The 27821-nt window shown below is 38.6% G+C and overlaps 1 protein-coding gene across 3 annotated transcripts; it reads left to right on the forward strand.

Moving 5' to 3' along the window:
• Positions 1 to 824: 824 nt before the first annotated feature.
• kcnj14 (potassium inwardly rectifying channel subfamily J member 14) lies at positions 825 to 27522 on the forward strand. Of its 3 annotated transcripts, XM_047361172.1 has the most exons (7): positions 825 to 998; positions 16347 to 16463; positions 16662 to 17359; positions 17489 to 17530; positions 17874 to 19595; positions 21936 to 22253; positions 23518 to 27522. In XM_047361172.1, exons 5-7 carry the CDS (start codon positions 18549 to 18551, stop codon positions 23731 to 23733), a joined length of 1581 nt encoding a protein of 526 aa, XP_047217128.1. In that variant the 5' UTR covers positions 825 to 998; positions 16347 to 16463; positions 16662 to 17359; positions 17489 to 17530; positions 17874 to 18548; the 3' UTR covers positions 23734 to 27522. The 3 variants fall into 3 exon arrangements, with proteins under 3 accessions (XP_047217128.1, XP_047217126.1, XP_047217125.1); XM_047361170.1 differs by having other exon boundaries at positions 16662 to 17530; XM_047361169.1 differs by having other exon boundaries at positions 16662 to 19595.
• The last annotated feature ends 299 nt before the right edge of the window (positions 27523 to 27821 follow it).

A 27821-nucleotide genomic window follows, 5' to 3' on the forward strand; every position in this document is an offset into this window, starting at 1 on the left:
CACTTTCCTGCCTGGGTGTCTCTCTCCACCCCTCCTCCCTGACAATTTTCCATGGTTCAATTACAATCGGAAGAGTGTTTTCACTAAAACACTTATGCAATTTAAAATGACTCATACACAGCTGCTAATATATAAAATATACTTGATCTTGTTTACATTTATATATGTAACCCAAGAAGAATGGTTTTCCATTGCATCTATTTTAATTGTTGCAACATTTGAACTTTTCTGCAGTTTGCCCTCTGTTATCCTCTGTCTGATCCGTTTTTCTATAGAATCACTGAGCCCATGACATCATAGGACACCTCTGGCTCCCTTGACTGGGATTAAATCAGATTAAGTAACACATACACACATATTGGCGCCCTCTCTCAGTCTTGTTCTCACGGTCATACAAAAAAAGTTAAATGTCTGAAAGGTCTCTGACTCTTGCTCTTATTCCGAAATATAAATCCACGACAAAATCCATATTAACTTTGCTGATTTGAATCTTAGTTACTTTGTTTATTAAGAAGACTGTGTAAGGTGTGAGTTTATGAGTGTAAAAAATAAGGTGAAATACGTATTTTAGGAACTATTAATAAAACTAAGAGAATTAACCTACTTTCTCGGTATAAACCCCTAATGTAGGATTTTGAATGACTAATGGCTATTCTTATATCTATTTAAAATGTAAACAGAACATATTATTATATACAGACACAAGAATGCTTATATGTTCGTATCTACGTCACGTCTCCGAGAAAAATTCAGATTTAATCTCCATCATTCAGCAGCTGGTGGTGGATCTAGGCTCCCGCTGCGCACGGGCGCGCGCACGCCTCTGACTGGGCTGCAGGAGCGCGCACGGAGCGGCTCGCGGGCAGATCGCCGGTGCAGGAAACCTCACGCGCAAATCATTACTTTGATTTATTTTTGTCTTGCTGCTTCGTTTTTTTTATGAAACAAACAACCGACGCTGACGCCGGTTAAAAGTGGGAGAAAATGCCACAAAGAGGGTGAGTCAGATTCACTCTGGTTTATACTTTGGGGTATAATACTGTTAAAACTCCTCATTCGCCGCTTACCGGCCGGCTTGTTTTGGTCTGTGTGATGTTAGCTCCAGGTGAAAGTCTTTGTCCTGTTTAATGTAGGATTTGTGTGTTTCAGTATTCAAAATCTGTCTGTGCGACGCAGTTCCTCTCCATCCTCCATTCTAACTTAAAATGAAACAGAATCTGAATTATTTAATAAATAAATACAATACTGTTTATTTATTAACTTGTTAAATTTAAATTAACTAATAAATAATATAGATAAAACAATATTCAATTATTAACATTTAAAACGCTTTTTATTGAGCATCAGAATCAGTAAGGACACCGATGGAAGATAGAAAAACAGATCTAGAGGCAAGGGATTAAATATGACATTTTACAAGAAATATACAGATCTATCTAGCTTTTAGGCCTTACAAAGGAAAAACTTAAATGATATAATTGTTGAAGTAAGAGTTTGCAGTAAAGCAACCAAATAGAAGGTAGTTCATGGATAAGGTGGCCACAGGGCTTGACTGCCCTGAGGATTTGGATGTTAATCCCCTTTTTTATCTCTAAATTCTTATGATTGCGTCAAAACACAGATGTGTTTTTGAATTGTGTTGGTAATGATACAATTGTTCTCATCAGGGTGGCATTGGTTAACTGGAGTTAGTCATGATTTTGAATGTCCTAAATAAAGTAGGAAGTGGATGGTGTTCCATTCATAGCACCTGTGCCAGCACTTATAGATAAAGCAACTTTAAATCAAGTGGCAGGGCATGGCTCAGGATTTTTTAGGGAAGCACGTGATAGGGAGGTGGTGGTTTCTTTTTAAACATTTTAAACACAACAGTCTACTTTGTGTTTACAATGTGCTGTGAAAAATAATTTACCCCCTTCCTCACTTCTTCTATTTTTGCCTTTTGCCACACTCATGTTTCAGATCATTCAACTAAGTAAATACAAAAATTCGTTTTTCAAACGATGGTTTTATTTATGAAGGGGACAAAAATACCAACCGAATCAACCTGCCCCATTGTAAAAATGTTATTGCCTGATTAGCACTGTCTTGTAGAATCAAGAAGTCACTCAAATTAACCCTGTCTGAAAACATGATAAAAGATCTTGACACATCATTCCCCAATCTAAAGAAATTTGAAAACAGATGAGAAGCACAGTCATTGACATCTATAAGTCTGTGAAGAGTTACAAAGCCTTTCCTGAGGCTTTGGGAGTCCAGTGAACCACAGTGAGAGCCGTCATCCGCATGGAGAAAATATGGTGTGTTCACTGTAAAAACTGACAGCCTCCTTAGGTTGAATGCACTTATTTTATTTCTTCAACTCAACTTGTTTTAAAAAGTTTTTCACACAGAATGTAATTTTATGTTTTCCAATGTTGATCTTATTCTTGTAAATTGTCCTGACTGTTCCTAAACGTGTCAGAGACCACGCAATTCTGAAAGATGACTTTACTCATAGTTTTAAGGCAGCTTTTGAACTTTTGTTTCTAAGTTAAGAGTCATCGAATCTATTATAGTGACGGGTAAATCTTCAAAAGAGTGGCCCGCCTACCAAATTATTCCAAAAGATCTTCAACAGCTCATCCAGGAGGTGACAAAAGAACAGGGAACAACATCTAAAGCACCATAGACCTCATTTGCCTCAGGTAAGGTCAGCGTTGATAATCCTACAATAAGAAAAAGACTGGGAAAAAATGGCAGCCACAGGTGAGCTGCAAGGCAAAAACCACCGGTTATCAAAAAGAGCACAAAGTTCTGTCTTACATTTCCCCAAAAACATTTTGGTGATCCGTAGGACTTTTGGAAAAAAATTATCTGGACTAATGGGACAAAAGTCGACAAAATTGTGCGTCCCCATTACATCTGGTGCTAAACTAACACTTACAGAATGTTGTAGTTGTAGTCAAACATGTTAGTGGTAATTTGATGATCTGGGGCCTACTCTTTAATTAAGGACCCGGGAAACTTGCTGCAACTGATTGAACCATAAATTTTGCTCTTTACCAGAAAACCCTGAGCAAAAATATCTGGCCAGTTATAAGTAAGTTGTATCAGTTGTAAGTAAGTTGTAAGTACAAACTCACAAAAATACTTCACTGTCTCAACATAAAGAAACATGGGTAAAAAGTTTCATGGACCTTTTTATGTCTTTCCAACTCTGCAGCTATGTAGAGATGACATGTAGTATTGTCATGAGCAAACTAATACTCATTTGCTATTTTTTGCTAAGATTAAAGAACTACTAATCAAATCCACCTCATTAATTGACCAGCCAATACTGCCACCTCTATAAAATATGGTCTTTTTACAGGTTGGTGGTCTGGAGCATGCAGGTGTGTGTTAACACAATGCTAAGCAGGAAAGACAACAGCAATGGCCTTAGAGAAGCAATTGTTGTTGCCTATAAATCTGGGAATAGTTGTGAGGTAATTTCCAAACCAATTAAAAACCAGTATTCTACAGTGAGAGATTATTGAAAAGACATTTAAGATACTTGTATGTCTTCCCAAGAGTGCACCTCCAGTCAAATTCACTTGAAGGTCAGAGCATGTAAGGCTCAGAGAAAGCAAAAAAGACAAATAGCTATGTCTCGGGCTCTACAGGCCTCAGTTATTATGATAAATGTTAATATTCATGACAGAACAATTAGCAAGACCCTAAACAAGTATGGGTTGGTGGGAATGGGTCTGGTGAGGTGAAGATTCCAGCAACAGCTGAAGTACTAGGAAGCAACTTTATTCAGCCTGTGGCCTTCATTGGGGTGATTAAAAAACACCAAATAGTTTGTGCTTAAATAACAAAGTATAATACAGAAAAATATTCAAATAAAACAATCTCATATTCACACATTCACAGGCTGACCAATCAGCAAGCAAGAACTTGCTGACTGGTTGAACCAGAGCCTAAGTAGGGTCTAGGCTGAACCACTTAAAATTTAAAGGGGAAACCACGTTACACATCTAAAAGTAAATCATTCCCAAATGTGCACAAGAACACGCAGACAAGTGAAAATTACACATAGCATTCACAATAACTCTAAAATTATTAATTCAACCATAAAATTCTATAATGTAAAACCTGAACTAGATAACTGCAGTTTGCAACACCAGTACAAGTCCATGTACATGAGGTATATATGCAAACACACATATACACACTTATGCATATACATACAGTACAGACCAAAAGTTTGGACACAACTTCTCATTCAAAGAGTTTTCTTTATTTTCATGACTATGAATATTGTAGCTTCACACTGAAAACATCAAAACTATGAATTAACACATGTGGAATTATATACTGAACAAAAAAGTGTGAAACAACTGAAAATATGTCTTATATTCTAGGTTCTTCAAAGTAGCCAACCTTTTGCTTTGATTACTGCTCCGCACACTCTTGACATTCTGTTGATGAGCTTCAAGAGGTAGTCACCTGAAATGGATTTCACTTCACAGGTGTGCCCTGTCAGGTTTAATAAGTGGGATTTCAAGCCTTATAAATGGGGTTGGGACCATCAGTTGTGTTGTGCAGGAGGTGGATAGAGTACACAGCTGATAGTCCTACTGAATAGACTGTTAGAATTTGTATTATGCCAAGATAAAAGCAGCTAAGTAAAGAAAAACGAGTGGCCATCATTACTTTAAGAAATGAAGGTCAGTCAGTCCGAACAATTGGGAAAACTTTGAAAGTGTCCCCAAGTGCAGTCGCAAAAACCATCAAGCGCTACTAAGAAACTGGCTCACATGAGGACCGACCGCCCCAGGAAAGGAAGACCAAGAGTCACCTCTGCTGCGGATGATAAGTTCATCCAAGTCACCAGCCTCAGAAATCGCAGGTTAACAGCAGCTCAGATTAGAGAACAGGTCAATGCCACACAGAGTTCTAGCAGCAGACACATCTCTAGAACAACTGTTAAGAGGAGACTGTGTGAATCAGGCCTTCATGGTAAAATAGCTGCTAGGAAACCACTGCTGAGGACAGGCAACAAGCAGAAGAGACTTGTTTGGCCTAAAGAACACAAGGAATGGACATTAGGCCAGTGGAAATCTGTGCTTTGGTCCGATGAGTCCAAGTTTGAGATTTTTGGTTCCAACCACCTTGTCTTTGTGCGGCGCAGAAGAGGTGAACGGATGGACTCTACATGCCTGGTTCCCACCGTGAAGCATGGAGGAGGAGGTGTGACGGTGTGGGGGTGCTTGGCTGGTGACACTGTTGGGGATTTATTCAAAATTGAAGGCATACTGAACCAGCATGGCTACCACAGCATCTTGCAGCGGCATGCTATTCCATCCGGTTTGTGTTTAGTTGGACCATCATTTATTTTTCAACAGGACAATGACCCCAAACACACCTCCAGGCTGTGTAAGGGCTATTTGACCAAGAAGGAGAGTGATGGGGTGCAGCGCCAGATGACCTGGCCTCCACAGTCACCGGACCTGAACCCAATCAAGATGGTTTGGGGTGAGCTGGACCGCACAGTGAAGGCAAAAGGGCCAACAAGTGCTAAGCATCTCTGGGAACTCCTTCAAGACTGTTGGAAAACCATTTCAGGTGACTACCTCTTGAAGCTCATCAACAGAACGCCAAGAGTGTGCGGAGCAGTAATCAAAGCAAAAGGTGGCTACTTTGAAGAACCTAGAATATAAGACATATTTTCAGTTGTTTCACACTTTTTTGTTCAGTATATAATTCCACATGTGTTAATTCATAGTTTTGATGCCTTCAGTGTGAAGCTACAATATTCATAGTCATGAAAATAAAGAAAACTCTTTGAATGAGAAGGTGTGTCCAAACTTTTGGTCTGTACTGTATATATACATACACAAGAATCTAAATTATGAAATCAAATTAAAAACATTAATACAAAATTGCGCTATAAAAACTCATTAACAGATAAATCCTCATTCGTATCTGTAGGAAATAATCTCTCTCCCCTGTCTTTTTCTCGATAAAATTAATATGACCACCTCTTTGGCTAGGCTTAATGGCTTAAATGCCTGTAAAGAATAGAGGGGAGGTACAATGTTTGGATATTTTCTATGAAGAAAATAAAACATAAAGTCATAGGGAAAACATAAAAATCTGCTTTTCTCCAGGTTCTAAAAATATTTGAGTCTGTGTCAGGGTTTGTGTAGCGAAGGACCCCGGAATGCAGACTAGCAGGCAGCAAGATGGTAAGCGGAAAAAGATTTACTGACTAAAAAACAAAAACTCACTCACAGATGAGGCAGGAACAAAACAATAAACGGGCAGGCGAGACAGGCATGCCATGATCCAAAAAGCAAGACATGAGCATGATTTGAAAATGTTTCCGCGATGAGTAACTGAACAGGTGTGTATTTATGGAGCGTGAACCAGGTGGAGCAAGGAGACAGATTAGCTTGGTGCAGGTGAACCGAATAAAGTTAATTAACTGACAGAACACAACATGACAGGAGCAAAACAGAACTTCAAGGATACAAACAACCCCAAATCATAACAGTCTGCCCTTATGTGAAGAAAACTGCAAGCTACAGATTCCACTATGTCATTAATTATTACACAAAACCAAAATGAAAAACCCAAGTGGGATAAACTAAGCTCATTCCATGCTTCAGTAGCTTAGAGAACTTCAACTTCATCCCAATGACTGCAAGGGGCCCAAATCTCATGGCTGTAAAACAGGCCCAAATCATCAGCCCTCCATCGCCATGCTTGGCAATTGATATAAGGTGTTTCTGTTGTTTTCCCATTAGTTTTTTTGCTGTGCATTATGTACATACAGGGGTTGGACAATGAAACTGAAACACCTGTCATTTTAGTGTGGGAGGTTTCATGGCTAAATTGGACCAGCCTGGTAGCCAGTCTTCATTGATTGCACATTGCACCAGTAAGAGCAGAGTGTGAAGGTTTAATTAGCAGGGTAAGAGCACAGTTTTGCTCAAAATATTGAAATGCACACAACATTATGGGTGACATACCAGAGTTCAAAAGAGGACAAATTGTCGGTGCACGTCTTGCTGGCGCATCTGTGACCAAGACAGCAAGTCTTTGTGATGTATCAAGAGCCACGGTATCCAGGGTAATGTCAGCATACCACCAAGAAGGACGAACCACATCCAACAGGATTAACTGTGGACGCAAGAGGAAGGTGTCTGAAAGGGATGTTCGGGTGCTAACCTGGATTGTATCCAAAAAACATAAAACCACGGCTGCCCAAATCACGGCAGAATTAAATGTGCACCTCAACTCTTCTGTTTCCACCAGAACTGTCCGTCGGGAGCTCCACAGGGTCAATATACACGGCCGGGCTGTTATAGCCAAACCTTTGGTCACTCATGCCAATGCCAAACTTCGGTTTCAATGGTGCAAGGAGCACAAATCTTGGGCTGTGGACAATGTGAAACATGTATTGTTCTCTGATGAGTCCACCTTTACTGTTTTCCCCACATCCGGGAGAGTTACGGTGTGGAGAAGCCCCAAAGAAACGTACCACTCAGACTGTTGCATGGCCAGAGTGAAGCATGGGGGTGGATTAGTGATGGTTTGGGCTGCCATATCATGGCATTCCCTTGGCCCAATACTTGTGCTACATGGGCGCGTCACTGCCAAGGACTACCGAACCATTCTTGAGGACCATGTGCATCCAATGGTTCAAACATTGTATCCTGAAGGCGGTGCCGTGTATCAGGATGACAATGCACCAATACACACAGCAAGACTGGTGAAAGATTGGCTTGATGAACATGAAAGTGAAGTTGAACATCTCCCATGGCCTGCACAGTCACCAGATCTAAATATTATTGAGCCACTTTGGGGTGTTTTGGAGGAGCGAGTCAGGAAACGTTTTCCTCCAACAGTATCACGTACCTGGCCACTATCCTGCAAGAAGAATGGCTTAAAATCCCTCTGACCACTGTGCAGGACTTGTATATGTCATTCCCAAGACGAAATGACGCTGTATTGGCCGCAAAAGGAGACCCTACATCATACTAATAAATTATTGTGGTCTAAAACCAGGTGTTTCAGTTTTATTGTCCAACTCCTGTACCTCTGTGCTTTGGTTGTATCTGCCCAAAAGACATTGCTTCAGAAGGCCTGTGATTTATTCAGATGCAACACTGCAAACCCAAGTTATGCTGTTATATTCTATAAGAGAGAATAGGCTTTCTCATAAGAAGACTTTTTCTAATTGTACTGTGATGTGTTTGTTTTTTTGCAAATCCTCTGAACTTTGCACAAACTCACTATGGGGTGAATCTACTGGGACAAACACCTGGGAAGAAAGGCATCTGCTTCAAAAGTCTTCCACTTGTGAAAAATGTTTCTCACTTTTGAATGATTTCCCACACATAGACATTTGAAGATGGCCTTATAACCCTTTCCAGATTGATGGGAGATTGATGGGTATCAATGAATTCTTCACTTTGGTAATTATTGATTTCATTGTGCTAAAACATGCAAAAAATTTGAAATACGTTTTAGCAGTGCAATTTGTAGTAAAATGGTGTTTCTATTATGAAATACAGTACTTCCAAAATATTTGTGCCCTCTGATGACGATCTGCCATGTGTCCCATGATTTTATAGTCAGTTCAAGCATTTTCGTTTATTTTGTTTTACTTTTTTACCGTTTGTTCATAGCGTGTTAAACTGACCCGTAGGTTCACGGCACTGCGATTGATCAGTTTTGCCTCCTGCAGGAATGAAAGCTACTAACTGTTGCATGCCCATACTGTAAAATTCCAGTGAGATTAAAATACTTGCCAAGTCTTGACAACACAAATCATTTTTCATTAAACTATCAAATGATTGTAGATATAGGCAGCTAAGAATGAAAAGTTGAATGTTGTATTTTGTTGTTTTTACCACAAAGATTAATGTATTTTATAGGGATTTAATGTAATAGAGCTACAAAGAGTAGTGCATAATTATGAATGATTCATACTTATTGAAGTTGTTTACAAATATTAATCTGAAAAGTGTGGCATGCATTTGTATTTTGGACCCTTTACTAGGATACCCTAAGTTACTAAGTAGTGTTACCAACTGCTTTCCAAACTCACCTACTTATAAACACTACTGTTATATAAAGGCCCCAAATCAATAATTAGAGAACCAGCCAAGAGGCTAATGGTAACTCTGGAGGAGCTGCTGTGATCCATAGCTCATGTGGGAGAATTTGTTGGCTCTACACTCCACAATGCTTTTATGGAAGAGTGGCAATTTGAAAACCATTTTATAAGAAAACCTCAAGAAGGCCTGTTTGCAGTTTGCTACAAGCCGTGTAGAGGACATAGCAAACATGTGGAAGATGGCGCTCTCGAGAGATTAAACCAAGATAAAACCTTTTGATTTATATGCAAATCGCTGTAGGGGGTAAGAAACCAACACTGCACATCACTCTGAACACATCATTTTCACAGTGATTGTGGAAGCATCATGGTGATGCTTTTCCACTGTTCAGGGAAAGGGAAACTGGTCAAAGTGGACATAAAAATGGATGGAGCTCAGTAAAGGTTAATCCGGAAAGAAAATATATTAGACGCTGTAAAAAAAGACTAGGGCAGAGGATCTCCTTTTAGCAGGAAACTGACCCTAAGGATACAGTCTGACTAATAAAAAAATTGTTTAATTCAAAGAAAGTTCATGTAATCAAAAGGCCTGGTCAAAGTCCAGAGCTAAGATAAATTGAAAATCTATTTCAAGACTTGAAACGCATTGTTCACAGATACTCTCTATCCAATCTGACTGAGCTTGAAATATTTTTCAATGAATAATGGGCAACATTTTCAGACAGCCAAGCTGGTACAGACATACCCTCAGAAGACTCACAGCTATTATTGACGCATAAAATGGTTCAACAAGGTATTGACCAAGGGGTGCTGAACACAAATGCATGCCACATTTTTCTGATCTTCATTTTAATAAACAGTTGAAAAAAAACATCCCTTTTCTTCAATGTCTCAATTATATAAGACATAAAAACTCAGTCAAATACATTAAAGTCAGAAGATGCAACATGATAAAATGTGGAAAGGTTCAATGGTTGTAAATGCTTTTGCAACTGTTCACCTTACTGTTCACCACAGTTTTAAGGTAAAAAAAAAACCTTTGGCACAAACTGAGATTGAATAGTTGGGAGCAGTTCAGATATCATGGCATAATTATTTTTTTATACACGCAGTATTTTATCTTGAGTTTGACAAACTTTATAAACATCTTTTTGTAAGTTAGAAACTTTTTAGGCACTTACAATGAAAACACTGGTTTCCTTTTTGTCATCCACCACCATGTGCTGCAGACAGAGTTAAAATGATCTAAATTGTTATCCAAATAAATTTTCAAGTGATTGAACATTTACTGCCATTAGCATTTACGTGCAATATGTCAATGCAATCTGATAATGTTTGCAAAGTAATCTATTCCTCCCTAGTATTTTCTCATTTGGTTTGGTTAGGATTAGTCACTAAAACTGATAAAGTTTTTACATTTTAAGAAATAAAACAGTTTGTTTTTGTGCATCAGTGCATTTTCTTAATTGGAAAAGAATTGAGCAGAGTTTTAGCTAACACACTGCAACCTGCATCATCTTAACCCCCTCCAGATTAATGTGGTCTTTATCTCTGCACGCATCTGAGAGAGGCACAGCAGCAGAAACTAACAGCAATTAACAGAACAACGATGGGTGACAGCATGACTTCTTGTTTGTGTTTATTGTAGGATGCTGTGAAAAGCAATTGTGCCAGCAGGCATTTCTTTTCGGAAATTACCAACTCCCTCTATAACATTTTTAGGATTTCTTTACTGTTACCACATTTCTAAGCATCTAGATTAAGTACTGAGAGAATTTGAGCCTTTTTGAGCATGAGCATGCATGAAATGAACCTGAACTTTGGCTGCTTATCTGCATTATGGGCCTTTAAATTTTCACACAAAACAGTTTTATGAAGAAAACAAGATCCCAACTGCCTCGGTAAACTCTTTCTAACAGAACGACGAGAGGTGAATGCGAAAATGTGTTTGTTCATTTTATTTCAGAAGTCTGAGTTCTGCTTTGTGCACATATGGCATGAAAAATGTCTGATTTGTGATGAGAAGTTGCATAGATTTGCCAAGCTTAAAATGAAAGAGCTGGAGAGAAATGTGAGCCATGTGACTCTGAGCGACAGATAGCCAATATGTGGCCTGGTTTCTGACCTGATATGTCACCAATCAATATAAAGTATTGATGTCTCCATTCTGGCTTCACTCTTCTAGGTTTTACATATGTGCATGCTTGTTGGCTCACCTCTTCCTTCATTAGCCTTTTTAAACAAATAAAACCGTTTGAAAATGTGAATTATGTAAGTCAAACTGTTTTAAATATTAATTCAGGTAAAATAACATGATTTGATTAGTCAATTGACATTAAAAAAAAACTGAAAGAGTGCAGAATGAATCTTATTCAAGACCAGTTCAGCAACTGTCAAATCAAAAATCTCTTTCTCTAACATTCTTATATGGTCAGATAATCTGAGAGAAACGGGACATTGGTTACTGTTGGAGAGATGAGAAGAGAAAGAGAGGACAGAAATATAATCTGCAAAAGTGAAGTAGGGTATTAAGGTATTAGATTAATCTAATAAGAACTGTCTAAAAAATATATCCTTTTTTAAAAAGTACACACTTAAAAACGTTTTAACTTGAATGACTAAAAACAACACAGCAACCAAAGAGAAAACAAGAAAAAAGCCAAATAAGCACTGCTTGATGGATAATATAGTATATAAAACCATCTAATGGTTGGAATGGCTTTCCCATTCAAGGTCTCAAACATATAATTATTCTTTTCTTTTCAATAGACTCACTTCTTAGGTGCCTTGAGGACCTGAAGTGCCTGGATGGCAATGACTTTTTTGAGTTTTAATGAAACTAAGACTGAGGTTATGGTTTTTGGAGGTACTGCGGGTCACTCCCCTGTAAATCTAGGTTCCTTGACTCAGTACAATAAATTGTTAGTGAGGAATTTGGGAGTTGAAGTAGATCCTGATATCAAATTAGACAACCACATCAGGTCAGTTGTTAAAAGGAGTTTTTATCATTTGAGGCAGATAGCCAAAATAAAATACTTTATTCCAAAAAGACATTTTGAGACAGTGATTCATGCTTTTATTACCACCCGACTGGATTACTGTAATGCACTTTATCTGGGGGTTAGTGGGTCCTCCATTGCCCAACTGCAAAGGGTCCATCATGCTGCAGCGAGTCTTTTAACTGGCACACGTAAATAGGAGCACATTTCTCCCATCTTATCTTCACTCCACTGGCTGCCTGTGCCTTTTAGGATCCATTTTAAAATACTTTTATTTGTTTTTAAATCTTTGAATGGCCTTGCCCCACCTTACTTGGCTGATCTGCTGCATCCCTATAATCCCTCCCACTCTCTTAGATCAGCTGATCAACTGCTCCTGAGGGTCCCTAAGACCAGACTTAAACTCAAGGGAGATCTTTTGCTGCAGCAGCTCCTAAGCTTTGGAACGAGCTGCCCCTCCAACTCAGAAAGTCCCCTTCACTGTCTGTTTTTAAAACGCATCTTATAACCTACTTGTTTTCTTTGGCTTTTTGACACTGTGTAAGGTGTTGTGTTTTGTTTGAATTATGAGCTGTGTTGGAATCTAGTTTCTGTACAGCATTTTGGTCTACTGTGGTACAAAAGTGCTTTATAAATAAAGTTGGATTGGATTGGATTTTGTACACAAAGACTGAAAGTTTAGATTTAGAGTTTAAACCATTAATCAATATTTAAAGTTACGACTAATTATGAGTCACTGATTATTTTAATGTTTTTGGATTATTTTAACCAGAACCCTTTGTAACTCTGAAAATAAAAGAAATTATTGCGATGGACTGGCGACCTGTCCAGGGTGTACCCCGCCTCTTGCCCATAGACTGCTGGAGATAGGCACCAGCTCTCCCGCGACCCACTATGGAATAAGCGGTAGAAAATGACTGACTGACTGGATTTTTTTACTTAGAAAAGTAAAGGCTCCCACTGAGCCAGACATACTTGTCTCCATGGCGAGTTGAAGTCAAATGGGATGACTTCAACCCCGCTTGTGCATCTGTGTTTGTACAAAAATTATGGAGAGGGCAAAATGGTGCCAGAATTATTATTATTTTTATATAATTTACAGTTCATTTAATCAGTTTGAAAGTGCCTTCTTTATTTGCTAAACAGATCAATTGTAAAGTGATTAATGTGTATAGATTTATCAAGTTTTGTTCCCACTTTTTTATTATCATAATAGTTCAACAAATGTAACATTAAATATAACAACAGGAAGGAAAAAACATTTTAACTTCAGTATCATAAGTTAGACGTGTTTGTTTAAAGGGATTAAACAATTATTCTTCCGACTCTCCCTGATGGTTTAATTTTGGGTAGAGAGCACATCAACTTCACTTGAACAATTTCCCAAGTACCCTTCCATGAATGTTGTTCTATCAAGAGTAGTCTGAGACATTTTCCACCTTGACACGATAAGGTGTTGCAGCAGAGCACTCTCATATCGTCAGTATTGCACACCAACGTATGATCATCTCTCATCACCTCCTCCAACTACTCCTGACAGTTTTCTAGTGGCAGACTGCCAGCCTGAGAGATTGTTTATTTGGCAGTTTCCTGGATGGAAAGGTAGTTCAGACACCAAGGTCATGACAGCCTTCTCACGCATTTGTTCACTAACTTATTTTAAGCAATTAAAGCTTGCCATAAAATTTTATTAAAGTTTTATAACAGTTAAGACTTAAAAATGTTTTTGCAGTTCATTAATTGTTTTAATAATTAACCAGTTTCACATTCCTGTTACTATAAATTGTAACTTTTGTCAATTCAGCTTTTGAATGTACGACTTTTTTTAGGCGGGCTGCACGGTGGTGCAGTTGGTAGCACTGTTGCCCTGTAGCAAGACGGTTCTCGGTTCGACTCCTGGCCTGGGGTCTTTCTGCATGGAGTTTGCATGTTCTCCCCGTGCATGCATGGGTTCTCTCTGGGTACTCCAACTTCCTCCCACAGTCCAAAAATAGGACTGTTAGGGTTAGGATAATTGATTTCTCTACATTGCCCTTAGGTGTGAATGAGTTTGTCCTGTGTGTGTCTGTGTTGCTCGGTGATGGACTGGCGACCTGTCCAGGGTGTACCCCGCCTCCCGCCCATAAACTGGTGGAGATAGGCACCAGCTTCCCTGCGACCCACTATGGAAGAGGTGGTAGAAAGTGACTGACTGACTTTTTTAAGCATTTATTAAATTTATAAAAACAAAATACTCCCAGACAAAATTAAAACAAACATTAAATATAAAATGTGTGTTTTTTTACTGCAATTTTTCATAAAATGATTGTTATTCTTATGATTCTTACTTGATGTGTTCATTTCCTCTCGTTTTCTTTTGCTCATTCATGGTGCAGTTATTTCTGTGGTTTCTTTCATGCTAAATCTAGTGCATGTCAACATGTACCATACCTGGTGCAGTTTTTATGTTTTATTTGTTATGCAAGTCTACTGAGGATTAGCAAACCCTGCTGTGAGCATTACAGAAGTAAGAAGGGCAGCTGTAATCCATCGCACATCACCATACACACATCAACACCGTCTCATCACCCCCTAATCAACCCATGAAGACAGTTTATCCTGGTTCTTCATCTGAGACTCAATCTCAGTCCAATAAACCCCCATACGGTCACCATGTTCATATCCCCTTGTATCATGTTGTCAGAGAAGTTTTTTAGTATGTTGAACTGGGTTTGATAAGCGTTTTCCCTATAAGCTGATGAAGTGTTTGGAATGTAAATGTTTTATTTTTAATCACAACATTTAGTCCTTAAAAGGTTATAGTTTCATCCGGATTGTTTTGCTCCCTGTATGATTTTACTTCTTTTCACTTTTATCACATTACAGCCACGTACTGTTTTATTGGGATTTTTTGTTATAGATCAACACAAAGTAGTTCATTCATACGACAAGTATGCATGTTTTTCAGGTTTTTCACAGAGGTAAAATCTGTGAAAAAATCTTGTTTTCAGGGGTACCCTGATTAGTGTATTGAGTCCACGTAAGTGTAATTTAAATTCAGCTGTTCTGTGAAGGCCTCAGAGGTTTGTTAGGAAATATTAATGAATAAATAGCACCATGAAGACCATATAATACCTTAGACAGGTCAGGGATAAAGTTGTGGAGTAGTTCAAGGCAAGGTTAGGTTATATAACAGCATTCACTGCTTCGAACATCTCATAGAGCACTTCATTGATAACTACAGAGATCCACAGCTCAGCTGGGAGAATTTGTTGACAGGACAATTATTAGTTGTGCAGTTTACAAATAAAGCTTTAATAGAAGGGTGGTGAGAAAAATGCCAATGTTGAAAGAAAAACTTAAAAAGTCCCATTTTCCATAGGAACACAGCAAACATGTGGTAGAAAGTGTTGGGTCAAATGAGGCCAAAACAGACTGTGTTGGCAACAAGCAAAACTCTTGCGCTACACATCCTGAACACACCATAATGGTGGCAGCATTATGCTGTGGTGATTCTGTACTCCAGGAGTGACAAGGAAGCTGGTCAGAGTTGATGGGAAGATGAATGGAGCCAAGAACAAGGCAATGGCAGAAGATAATGTATTAGAGTCTGCAAAAGACTCTGCAAAAGTGGGTTATTGGTTCACCTAAATATATAGCCAGACCTACAATGAAAGGGTTCAGATTAAAGCTGCACTGGGTAACTTTTGGTAAAATGTTTTTTTTTACATATTTGCTCAAACTGCCACTATGTCCTGACTGTACAATATGAGACAGATGATCTGTGAAAAAAATCGAGCTCCTCTGGCTCCTCCCAGTGGTCCCACAGCCATTTGCAGAAATAGACCGCTCCCGGTGAGAAACAACCAATCAGAGCCAGGAGGAATGTCTTAACCGTGTCAATCACATTCTTGTATGCGCTGCTCACGCCTCTCCCCCGTACAGCGTGCACCGTTGTTCAAGCAAAACACATCTAAGTGTGGACTTTTTTGAAAAGTCCACACTTAGATGAGATGTGCAAACCTGAAAGAAAACCCCAAAAGACTTACAGATGTGTAAAAAAAGGTGGTGTAACAACATATTGGTTTAGGAGGTCTGAATATAGATAGATGCCACACTTCAGGTTTTTGTTTGTACAGAATTTGGAAACCATGTATTGTACTACTACAAAAAAATCCCAACATGAACGTTTTGGGGTGAAATGTGACAAAATGTGAAAAAGTTAAAAGGGTAAACAAGCAGGGAGATTTAATCCTTTATGTTTGTCTTCACAGCCTCTGTGTTCATGTCATGCACGGCTCCAGCTGAGAAACTCTGATTCTTCAAGTTAGGACTGTCTACAGAATAATAATTCCAGGCACTAGATGTGATAAACCAGAGATGAAGCACTGGTAGGTTTCACCAATCTTAATAAGTTTCATATTATGTCATAAATCCTAAGAACTGAATGAAAACATGTAAACAGAAAAAATATCTTATGGAGCTTCACTCCCTGTTCTGTTTCAGCAGTTTTCTTTGGCAAAGAGCATTTTAACTGATTCTTTCTCACATTTTTACTTCTTTTTTGTTTGTTCAAATTTATTTTCAAGATTGGCTGCTTGTTAGGCACGACAGTCCTAAACCAGAAGAGTACATATCAGATACTGGCATCTGATTTAAGGGGACGAGACAAACAGCAGACTGTCCAGCGATTCTTCGCTCCTTCACATTGAGAAATCTAATTGCTTTAACTGATCATGTTTAACAAAGCAAGGTCAACAGACAAGTCAAGATGAACCCTTATGTCATTTCTCACTTCAGGAGGGATCTATTCCCCCACTTTTATTTGTTGTAAACTTGCATTTTCTTTTATCAATGTTGCTGCTCTCTGTTGTTTTGGGGTAGTTTTTCTATTTGTAGTGATGTGGTGTGACTTTTGGTTCTGGGGACGTTTTCTGACCAGTTGTACCCAGAGCTATTACTGTGGCATTGACTGATTAAGCAAGGTAATTCAACAAGCACAATCCTTCTTTGCTGGATGTATTTGCACACCAGTTTCAATTGTATATATAAATACAAGTTTTTCTTCACGAGTCATTTAAAAGAATTGGTGCATGTTGTTTTTTTTTTGCAGCAAATTTAATTTTATTATAAATATGTTATGCTCAAGTAGCCATTTCTGCTTTCTTCATCAAACATGGAAGCAGTTTAAGAGATCTAAACCTTAAGAAATGTTGGCAGCCTATTTCTTCAGCAGTTTGTCTATCTTCTCCTAGCTTTGTCGCCTGCACTGCAGAGAACTTCAAAGGTGATCTGTGTACTTACCTTTGCTTTCCATATGAATTAATCACCTAAGACTTAAAATTATCAATTTTTCTGGAGATAGTCCATAGTAATCTTTCCCTGTTGTTTTCTTCCCCCACTTATCTTTTGTCAGGTTTTAAGTGATTTCCCAGTCATAATGCAGTTTTGTAACGAGGTATGTCCATTCTGAGGTGTTGTCTCCTGCAGGTGAATGTTAAAAGTAGAAATCTTAAAACAGCCAGTACATTAAACAAATTCACAATGTCCACCAAACAAATTTGTAGCCTTCTAGAAGGTAAATGTGAAATAGTTAAAGCAGTGACATGATCAAATGAGGAATGCCAAACAATGTCTGACTATTTCATTTAGTAGGAAGTGACCTTCCCACTAATAAATAGTTAAATTGAGCTACATTTCTAGCTTTCAAGGCTTGCATTTCCTTTTTTTGTGATGACACATTTACTCTGAAACAGACCGTTCATTCTACTGTATCTTTTTTGCCTCATGCTAATTCCAAGTGGATGTGAATCTGGAAAGATCAGTCGTAAGAACTTGCATGTTTTTGTACTTTCACTCTTTTTGTGCATGTTGGTGTTTTCTTTAGTAGTTGGTTCAAACAGACGTCAATTAGGCTTTATTTCGCATATTTGCATTATTATCAAATGTATGCTGTTATGAGCTGGGTGATCCTAAAATTTGTCTATTTGCATTCCTCCACTGCAGTACACTTTCAGTTTATTTTCTTAATCAAATGATGCCTGCTCAAGACATCAAGACTTTCTTTTTATTGTTTAAACTAAACATAACCAGTCCTGCATGCTGTTGTGTTGCATGCTGAGGTCAGTTTTTCCCTGCAACACCCTGAATGAACTTTTGCATGGGAGCAATTGCAAAAAAAGGGACTCCTTGGCTTGCTCATGTCAATCTTTACATCAGCTTACCTAATTTTACTTCAGAGATTGGGCCTGCCAAAGAATATAACTAAAATTACATACTTTTGCTGTATTACTAAACAAATAAATACTCTAGAGAACAAAACAACCAGTTGTGAATGTCGAAACAAAAACCTGTTTGGGTTGGATCTACAGTGATCTCACTTTTTAAGAAAGACTGAAGGACTTTGTGGGTTTCATTCATAAATTCATTGACTCTGTCAAGACACACTGAGAAATACAGAGATTTTACTGCAGGTGATGGGAGCGGCACGTGTCAAACGTCGCTTCAGTGCTGTGACTGATGGGCCAGTGGAGGAGGAGGAGGTCATGAGGCTAGCAGAAAGTGCAAGGTCAGGAGAAAGTCCAACGGGCTCAGGAAGCCCAAACAGCTCCTCTCCAATCCATGCCCTCAATGGCAAAGCTCTACCTCTTCAGAGTAACACTAACAATGCACGGAGGCAGAGCGCTATTGGTGAACCAGCTGGGGGAGATGCAGGAGGAGAAAGCAGAGTGAGAGCAGGAGGAGTATGCCCAGGTCTAAGGAATACCAAAGGTGGTAGTGAAGGTGGGAGACGGGAAAAATGTTCCTCATCACACCAGGATTCCCTCTCTTCCCCCTCCACTATCAGCCGGCGACGCAGCAGGCGCTCAAACCGCCGGCCCCAACAACGCTTTGTGGGCAAGGACGGACGCTGCAACGTCACCTTCGTCAACATGAGCGAAAGGGGCCAGCGGTACTTCAGCGACCTTTTTACCACCTGTGTGGACATACGCTGGCGCTGGATGCTGGTCATCTTCACGCTCTCCTTTATTCTTTCCTGGCTTCTCTTTGGCTTTGCCTTCTGGCTCATTGCCTCTGCGCATGGCGACCTTTCCATTCAGCTTACCCCCAGATCCGGTTCTTCTCCTGGATCAGGAGAATCCGGCTCTGGAGCAGAGTCTGATAGAAACATGGCAGAAGAGGAGCCATGCTTCCTCCAGGTTAACAGCTTCATGGCAGCCTTCCTTTTCTCCTTGGAGACGCAGACATCCATCGGTTACGGATTCAGAAGCGTGACCGAAGAATGTCCCCTGGCGGTGTTGGCGGTCGTTTTGCAGTGCATCGTGGGCTGCATTATTGACGCCTTCATCATCGGGGCAGTCATGACGAAGATTGCCAAGCCCAAGAAACGCAACGAGACTCTGGTGTTCTCTGACTCTGCTGTGGTGGCGCTGAGAGACGGAAGACTCTGCATGATGTGGAGGTTGGGGAATCTAAGGAAGAGTCACCTGGTTGAGGCGCATGTCAGAGCACAACTACTGAAGGTAAGCAGAGAAAAGATGAATCATGAAAACAATGAAAACTGAACAAGGACAGTTATGCCTGGTGTACCAAATTGAAAAACGTGAACTTAATAAGAGATGGGTTAAATGAAAAAAAGATGCTATAGAGAGTGATAATAAAAAGAGAGAGAGGGAGAGAGAAAGAAAGTCCTTAGACCATCTGGCTTGTATTTTGCCAGGCCCAGTTAATGAGAGTTTGTTTTATTTTGCTCTGGGGTTTGGAAGATTTAGTATGGATTAACTTGCCTACAATTCTTTAACTGTGCACCATTGTCCTTCGTCATCCCATTTCCTCTTGTACCCCATGCATTTATGGGTTAGATGATTGGTTTGTGTCTACAAATGTAATTAACACTTAAGGAAGAGTTAAAGTGAAATTGCTTACTATTTTTAAAAGTTGTCTTATCGTTATTGCTTTGTGTGGGTGCATGTCAGTGCCTTCCAAATATTCCAGATAAACAAAATCTGCAGAGCACACACTCTATTTGATCTATTTGAATAGAAGACCATATCAAGGTCCAAACAGGGCAGTTTGGATTAGGATTGCAAGGATCAAAGAAATACACTTCTACCTGCCGGATCTAGATATTTTCCCATGGCAAAAGGTGGATGGAAGATAAAACTCTTATTGGCCGTGTGACTAAATACATGTATTTCAAATCCAGCTTAACATGATAAGCAAATGTTAGATTCTTGCTGTAAAAATTATTTCCATTTAATTATTTTCTCTTTTGTCAGTTAAGGCTTCTGCTTGTTGACTTAAAAAAATGGTAGTGACTAAGCTTTATTAAAATGTCATATCTTGATATCACATTTTTACAGCTCTTCCATTCAAATGTATTCTGACTTGTAAGTTATGATAGTTCTATTAATTTTCTGAAACAGAGAAATATGGAAAAAGCATCATAGAAAACAATTGAGAATGAGAAGGCAGCTAATAGTTGCCCAAGGATTACATTACCTTTGAAATACAAAATCAGGGAATTAATAACACTATGGCCACACAAGACAAAAGTAGTCATAGCAAAGTCTCCAGGGAATGTGAGTTAATAGGTTGAGGATTTATATTGTGGTTTTCCAGTGGGAATGAGGAATTAACCAAAAATATTGTCTTATAGCATTCAGTTGGATACTTAACAAACGAGAACTCTATGACAGGATTTAAAAGTTCACTGTGGTGACTCCATTGTGCCTGTAACTCAATGCAGAAATGAATAAAAAATGTAATTCAAAAAATAAAAATTCTTGCAGCAGACAGGTAGATGTAATTTCTGCTGTGGTTCTGACCAGCACACCCATGTCCCCAAATAACTGGGTCACCAGAATACTTTATATTAATCTCTTTTTTCTCCACATGTTTTACCCTTGAGGTTTCAAGTCCACCACAGAAATGTAGCGGTCAAAAGGTTATTCATAGGACATGCCACTCAAACTCTGAGTCCTTTTGAGTTTAGTTTCCATTATAATAACAAGTTGTTTGGACCTAAAAAGTCAATTTGAACTAATGCTGTATACGTTTGCCAAAAGGAAAGTTAAAATACTTAGAAAAGGTCTGCAGTCAAATGTTGTCTCTTTTATAAAAAGTGATCTATGGACTTCAGCAGATGTTTTCAGAGGACAGATATCTGATAACCTTTATGCCAATAAACAATACTTGTTTTAACCTCGATGTTGACTCCAGCTGTCTGTCATAGCCAGGGTATATACTGTATTGTGACCACTTTACTTCATTTTGTGTTCTTTGCCCTCTTTAATCCAAGATTTCAATTGTTTAAAAATGCTTAGGAAAAACGTTTTTCTGACCAAGACTATTTCTGGTGGCTAGGGGAGAAATCTGTCCTCTCCCCTGGTTTACTTCCAGGGCGCTCACCCTATTTCCTTTTTAGATTATCATCATAGCAATAGTGCTCATTATGTCTTTTTTCTATGTGTGTATTGGACATATTCCTGCTAAAAATGTATTTTTGTCAAGAGAGTGATCCCTTTATTGTTTACAGCCAAATAGAGTGACAGGCTTTAAGGCGGTGTGATAACAGATTCTAAGTCCTCATCCATATGTGGTTGTGCCTTTCTCTTTTCAAGGGAGTGACTCTAAAGGTTAATTTCTGTCTGAAAAGCAGGTTACTGGCTTTGAAAAAGAATGGAAAAGGCTGTTTGTGATTTATTTATGTTTTATACTTTCAAGATTGTATGTTTTCTTGCTCTAAAATACAGTATAATAACATTTATCCTTTTGGAAAATTAGCTTCAATATGAAGTATAAGAAGGATTTATGTGTAACAAAGCTAGACTTTTTCTCTCTCTTTTTAAATCTGCTTTCAGCCAAGAGTGACACAAGAGGGGGAGTACCTGCCACTTGACAATGCAGACATCAACGTCGGTTTTGATACTGGCACCGACCGCATCTTTTTGGTCTCTCCTGTGACAATAGTGCACGAAATCAACGAAGAGTCGCCTTTTTTTGAGATAGACAAAAAAACCTTGAAGAATGACTGTGAATTGGAGGTGATTGTCATACTTGAGGGAATGGTGGAGGCCACGTCGATGACAACCCAGTGCCGCAGTTCCTATCTGGCTTCTGAAATACTCTGGGGACATCGATTTGAACCCGTACTATTTGAGAGGAAAAATGGCTACCAGGTCAGAAATTAGAAGTTAAGAGTTGGTGTTCATAAGTGATACATAAGTGCCCTTTACAATTCTTGGCATCCCTGGGGAAAATGTGTGAAAAGCTTTTTATTTACATCTTCCAAAAGGTCCTGGGTACCTTGTTGGTTTATGACATCATACAGTTTTTGAAATACCAGGATATTTTAAACACAAAAAGCTGAATTCACGCAGACATAAAATGAATCGTCTTCCTTGTGCCGCCCAGCTACCAAACCTAAATCCTATAGAAAAACTATAGAAAATCTGTGAGGCTAGAGTGAGCAGGGACAAGAGGTTTATGTGAGTGTGCATACGTGCTTATGTCTGTGTCCATACGTTTTTTACAACTGTTTTTATGTGCTAAGGGCACAGGATACAGTGAATAGTCTAATTATATAAATATATATATATAAACATATATTTGTTTTTTTCTTATCTGTATGCCCATAGGGAGAAGGAGGGTCACAGACCGAGGGGTTAATTATAAGAAATAATATTGTTAGATGAAACTATATAGTTGTCATATACCTAAGTAGATAATGGAATGTTAATGGCAATTTTATAGTTAAATATATAATAAAGTTGCATTTTCTACAGTTGTGGTTTTCCACAAATCATCCCACGTCATTGAAAACCTACTGTATTTTATATTAATTCAAATCTTGGAATATAAGGTCTACTCAACTAGGCAAAAATATTATTGTTATCTGATCAAAGCTGATAAATAACACTGTAATATTATTATAACATATTTTTGATAAAATTAGTAATAAATATATAATAACAATAATAATAATAATAATAATAATTATTATTATTATTTTATTATTATTATTTTATTGACAGTGAAATATATTGTATTTGTAACATGCTGCAACTGTTCCCAGACCTGGGGTCAGTTACTCCTTAAATACGGTTTCACACTTAACACTATTAAATTTGCATGTTCTCCCCGTGCGTGCGTGGGTTCTCACCTGGTACTCCGGCTTCCTCCCACAGTCCAAAGACATGCCTGTTAGGTTAATTGGTCTCTCTAAATTGCCCGTAGGTGTATGAATGAGTATATGCATGGTTGTATGTGTGTTGCCCTGCGATGGACTGGCGACCTGTCCAGGGTGTACCCCGCCTCTCGCCCATTGACAGCTGGAGATAGGCACCAGCTCCCCTGTGACCCACTATGGAATAAGCGGTAGAAAATGACTGACTGACTGACTATTAAATTAGCATTAAACTAAAGACACTCTCTTTTTTCCAGGTCGACTATTCATTTTTCCATCAGACCTACGAAATCCCAAACACACCATCATGCAGTGCTAAAGAGCTGGCCGAGCAGAGGTACAACGGAAGCTCACTGTCGTCCTTTTGTTACGAGAATGAAGTGGCCCTGAGGCTCGCCTCCCCAGATGAGGAACCAGAACAAGAACATGAATGTTTCTCCCAACCAACCCGAAGACCATCCTTGGAAGCATGAAGAGTAGGAGGACAAGAAGAAAAGAAAGAGAGTTTATTTGAGAAGTGAAAATCAAATATTTAACCATTCACAGAGATTATAATTTGTTAGATTTACATGGGAAGCCCAGAGTTGTTAAATACTAGAGAGGAAGAAGTTAAAGAAGCGTTTATGGAGTTTGGTCACAGCTCTGTCCTAGTTGTCTGATTGGCCCTGGCAGTTTTTCAGAATCTTTAAAAATGTATTCGTCTCACATCTGGCCCATCACTACCACAGCACGATCACCTGACTCTAATCCCTGATCAAAAGGATGTGCAACAGCTCCACCTGTTGGCTACACTTGCCACTGCCTCTCAGCGATTCTGGCTTAAAGAAATGATTTCTCTTCCAGCTGCTGCTGTGTAATAAGTTTGTTGTTACTCAGGAATGTACTTTCAAAAATTTGCAGACTTATCACTTTATTGTTTTACTTTCTAATGGTAAGTATTCTTAGTGCTCTTTCTGTAATGCTGGAGAACTGGTACTATGGTATTTGAACAGGGATCCTCGTTGCAGAACAATAGTAACAAGGAGAAACTTTTGGAAACCAGCAGCAGTTTTCAACATTCTCTTTTTTTTTTATTGTACTGCATGCTTTTATTGTTATTTTTTTGGGGGGGATGTAATAATGTTATTGAGTTGGACATTTTTTTCCATTATTTAATACATTTTGTGTTGAAATGACTGCTTTGTTTATGAGAGGCCAGTGTATGGTTTTAAAATGGAGCCAGACAGATGATATTGACTGTGTCCAGATAATCTCTTAATCTCACTCTTTTCTTGTCTACAGTATTCTAATATGTGTTATGTCAACAAAAACATATTTTATTGTGATTTTCTGTCATATTTGGAAGATGTGCAGATTGAGCAAAGGCGTAATTTTTTTTTATGTTTAAGCACTTGCTGGTGGGTCTGAATTTCACACAAAAGTACTTCTATACATTCATTCATTTTCTATACCCGCTTCTACTGGGTCACCGGGGAGCTGGTGCCTATCTCCAGCAGTCTGCGGACGAGAGGTGGGGTACACCCTGGACAGCTCGCCAGTCCATCGCAGGGCAATAAAGGACTAGCTCTTGCCAACCCTGTAAATGTATCAGAGACCTCAACTGCAGAAGATCTTGAGTCAGATGAGTGGGACAGATGCCGGGGTTTTGGGGGTCTGCTGTTTCTGAATCTTTATTTGCACAAGTGTACTGAAACACCATATTCACAGGATATTAATCCACTTTAAGTTTAATAAATTGCACAACTACTCTCTAATTTAAATACATTATGCATGGTTTCATGGTTAAAACGTGGTGCCTCCAGAACAGGGCAGAAATTTAACTACAGCCTCTTCATCAGCAGCTGTTTATTTCATCTATTGTGCTTGAAAGAATATATATTTTGAGTACATTTTCTTCAAAAGGATTGGCTTATGGTTGGTTTGTGGTCACTTTTTAACACGTGCAGTATGCTCTAATTACAAAAAATATATATATGCCCTGTTTGTATTATACTTGAAAGTTTTAACTTCCAGATTTTAAAGCAAAAGAAATCCTCTGGAATGCCCCATGAAGTTGGAACTGCAGACTGGAAAGTCAGAGGTTTCTCACCAACTCTTCAATCTAAATCCAATATGACTGTTATGTGTGCAAGATTTAGGTAAACATGCAAAAATAATCAGTTTATTTGCACTTCTTCCATTTTGTAACTTGTTAAATCAGTCCCTCACATAGTGCTGTATAATATATATTTTAGGGTCATGATCCTTTGCTGCTGCATGGTGGAACACTTATTAGCAATATTGCCCTGCAGCAAGAAGGTTCATAGAGCTTGCATGTTCCTCCCATGCATGCCTGGGTTCTCTCCCAGTACTATGGCTTCCTCCACAGTCCAGAAATATGCATGTTATGTTAATTGATTACTCTAAATTGCTCTCAGTAGGGAGTGTGTGCACACATGGTTGTTTGTCCTTGTGTCTCTGTGTTGCCCCTGGGATAGACTGGTGACCGGTTTAGGGCATAATATGCCACTCCTGTGGCCCTACACAGAAAATGGTGTATAGAGAATTGATGGATGGATGTTCCTTTAGTTTTTGAATGCAGAAAAGGCTGATATTTTCTGAAATATCATGGGCAGGTAGTACGTAGCCTGGGCTCTTAGTAAAACTCCTAGCAAACTCCCCTGGTTTTCCACCTTGCAGTAGGAATAATGCTGCATTTAATACTCATTAAAGCTGGAACCTGCGTTTGAGAATTACGTATCATCTGAGTTAAGCTTGTTTTAGTTGGAAGTCGGTAAACCAGTATTGTTTTGCAAGTTGTTGTAATGCTAGCTAGTACTGGTACTACAATCAAAGCACAAGGAGTTTATTTCCATTTTATGCATTTAAACACAGAGGAAATAAACTAATTAATGTTATTTGTGCCCCTGGTTTAATGACATACAAACTGTCAGAAGTTCAAATACAAGGTTTATTCATGCTATTTGCACTATATTTATATGCAAAGTGGCCATATTAAATCTGACCTTTGACTTTCCAAGTCAGAGTTAGGACTTCCCTGGGTGTTGTATTTTATAGTTAATTTTTCTCATTGTAACTCTGTAATTCTGACTCCCGAGTACAACACAAGGTTCATTTGGATGTGGTGTCATTCAAGTCCTGATTTCAAAAGGGTAAATAGGATGCACCATTACTACTAATCCATTCAGCATCTGAGCAGGTACACCATGAGCACCAACTGAATGTATGAGAAACTTTGTTCCATTATTATCCCGTAGAGTATAGTAGGTGCACTTTCTAGTTATTTTACAAAGCACATTAAATATTTGAGTGTATTTTATTCTTGAATAGGTTAATGGGAATCACACAGCCTAAGTTGCTAAATGGTTTAAGTGTAAATGAGTATGAATGCAAGCAACATGTAAAGAGTTACTCTAGCCTGTCCATTGCACAACTTGCAATTTTGTTGTTTGTGTTTTGTACAAACGTAAAAGGTTAAGACCAGTATGACAGATTAAGCTCTGCAATGGCTCAATATCTTTGCTGAGTCAGACACTGTGTCATAAAAAGAGCTGTGGGACGTCAGGAGGAACTTGGTTATTAACTAGTAACATTTAGTTTGTTGCAGTCAGTGTTAATACTGTTTCATGGTACTGTTCCCCATTTCTTCTTCATTGCTTCCATGTCCTATTAATAGTTTCCGCAGTTACTTGGTCATTCACCCTGCCTCCAGCACCACCAAATGTAACTTGAGCCCAAAGCATCATCACTTTAATAGCATCATTTGAACTTCAAAGAAAGTGCTTGCATGAGATTTACTGCTCACAATACAGCTCAGCACATTTTAATACATAGTGGTACCTGCACAATATGCTGTAACGGGATCATATTTTTGAACGAAGGGTGCAAAATGAAATAGTTAAAAGTTTTAGTGGGCTTTTCTGTTCTAAGCATGGGAATTCTCAATTTTACCTTGTCATTTTAGAGTGGCCTCAGGAACAGAGCACTTCCAAATAAAGCACAACTGTTTTGATGATTCGAATAAAAGAAACTGATGCAACTGCGATACTGTTTTTTTCTTATCTTTTTGTGGTATTATATTTTCTTCAGAATTTTTAGATTACAGACTTTTAAACGCAACCAAGATGTAACGCTGCTGTGTATGACTTTGACTCAAAAAATATCTGGATTTAGTTTATCTTTGTAAGCAAATGTAAAATGCCTGATGTACATGTATATGCAACGATAATTATTACACCCTTAAAGGAATACGTTAAAATTCAGTGCTTTTGCTTTTTATTGCATTGTCAAAGTGTTTTCTTTTGAAGCAGAATGGATCCTGTGTGACTATATATTTCACCTTATGGAATTTTTATTTTAAAAAGGGTCGTTAACATTTCAAGGTTGATCTGAATCACGTGTCTGGGGTCAGATATTCAATTCAAAAATACTTTATTAATCCCAAAGGGAAATTAAATTAAATAGATATCAATCAATCAATGTTTTCTTGGTGAAAATATTAACATCAGATCCAGGATCAGTGACTACGGACCTCGCTGCCACAGAATAGTAAACAAAGGGC

Source organism: Girardinichthys multiradiatus, chromosome 3 (genome assembly GCF_021462225.1).
Source record: "Girardinichthys multiradiatus isolate DD_20200921_A chromosome 3, DD_fGirMul_XY1, whole genome shotgun sequence".
Lineage (NCBI taxonomy): Eukaryota > Metazoa > Chordata > Actinopteri > Cyprinodontiformes > Goodeidae > Girardinichthys > Girardinichthys multiradiatus.

Coding starts and splice junctions, on each gene's coding strand:
- kcnj14 (XM_047361169.1), top strand. CDS start 18,549: ATGGGAGCGGCACGTGTCAAACGTCGCTTCAGTGCTGTGACTGATGGG. Junction 19,596..21,935: donor TCAGAGCACAACTACTGAAG/GTAAGCAGAGAA, acceptor ATCTGCTTTCAG/CCAAGAGTGACACAAGAGGG. Junction 22,254..23,517: donor AGAGGAAAAATGGCTACCAG/GTCAGAAATTAG, acceptor TCTTTTTTCCAG/GTCGACTATTCATTTTTCCA.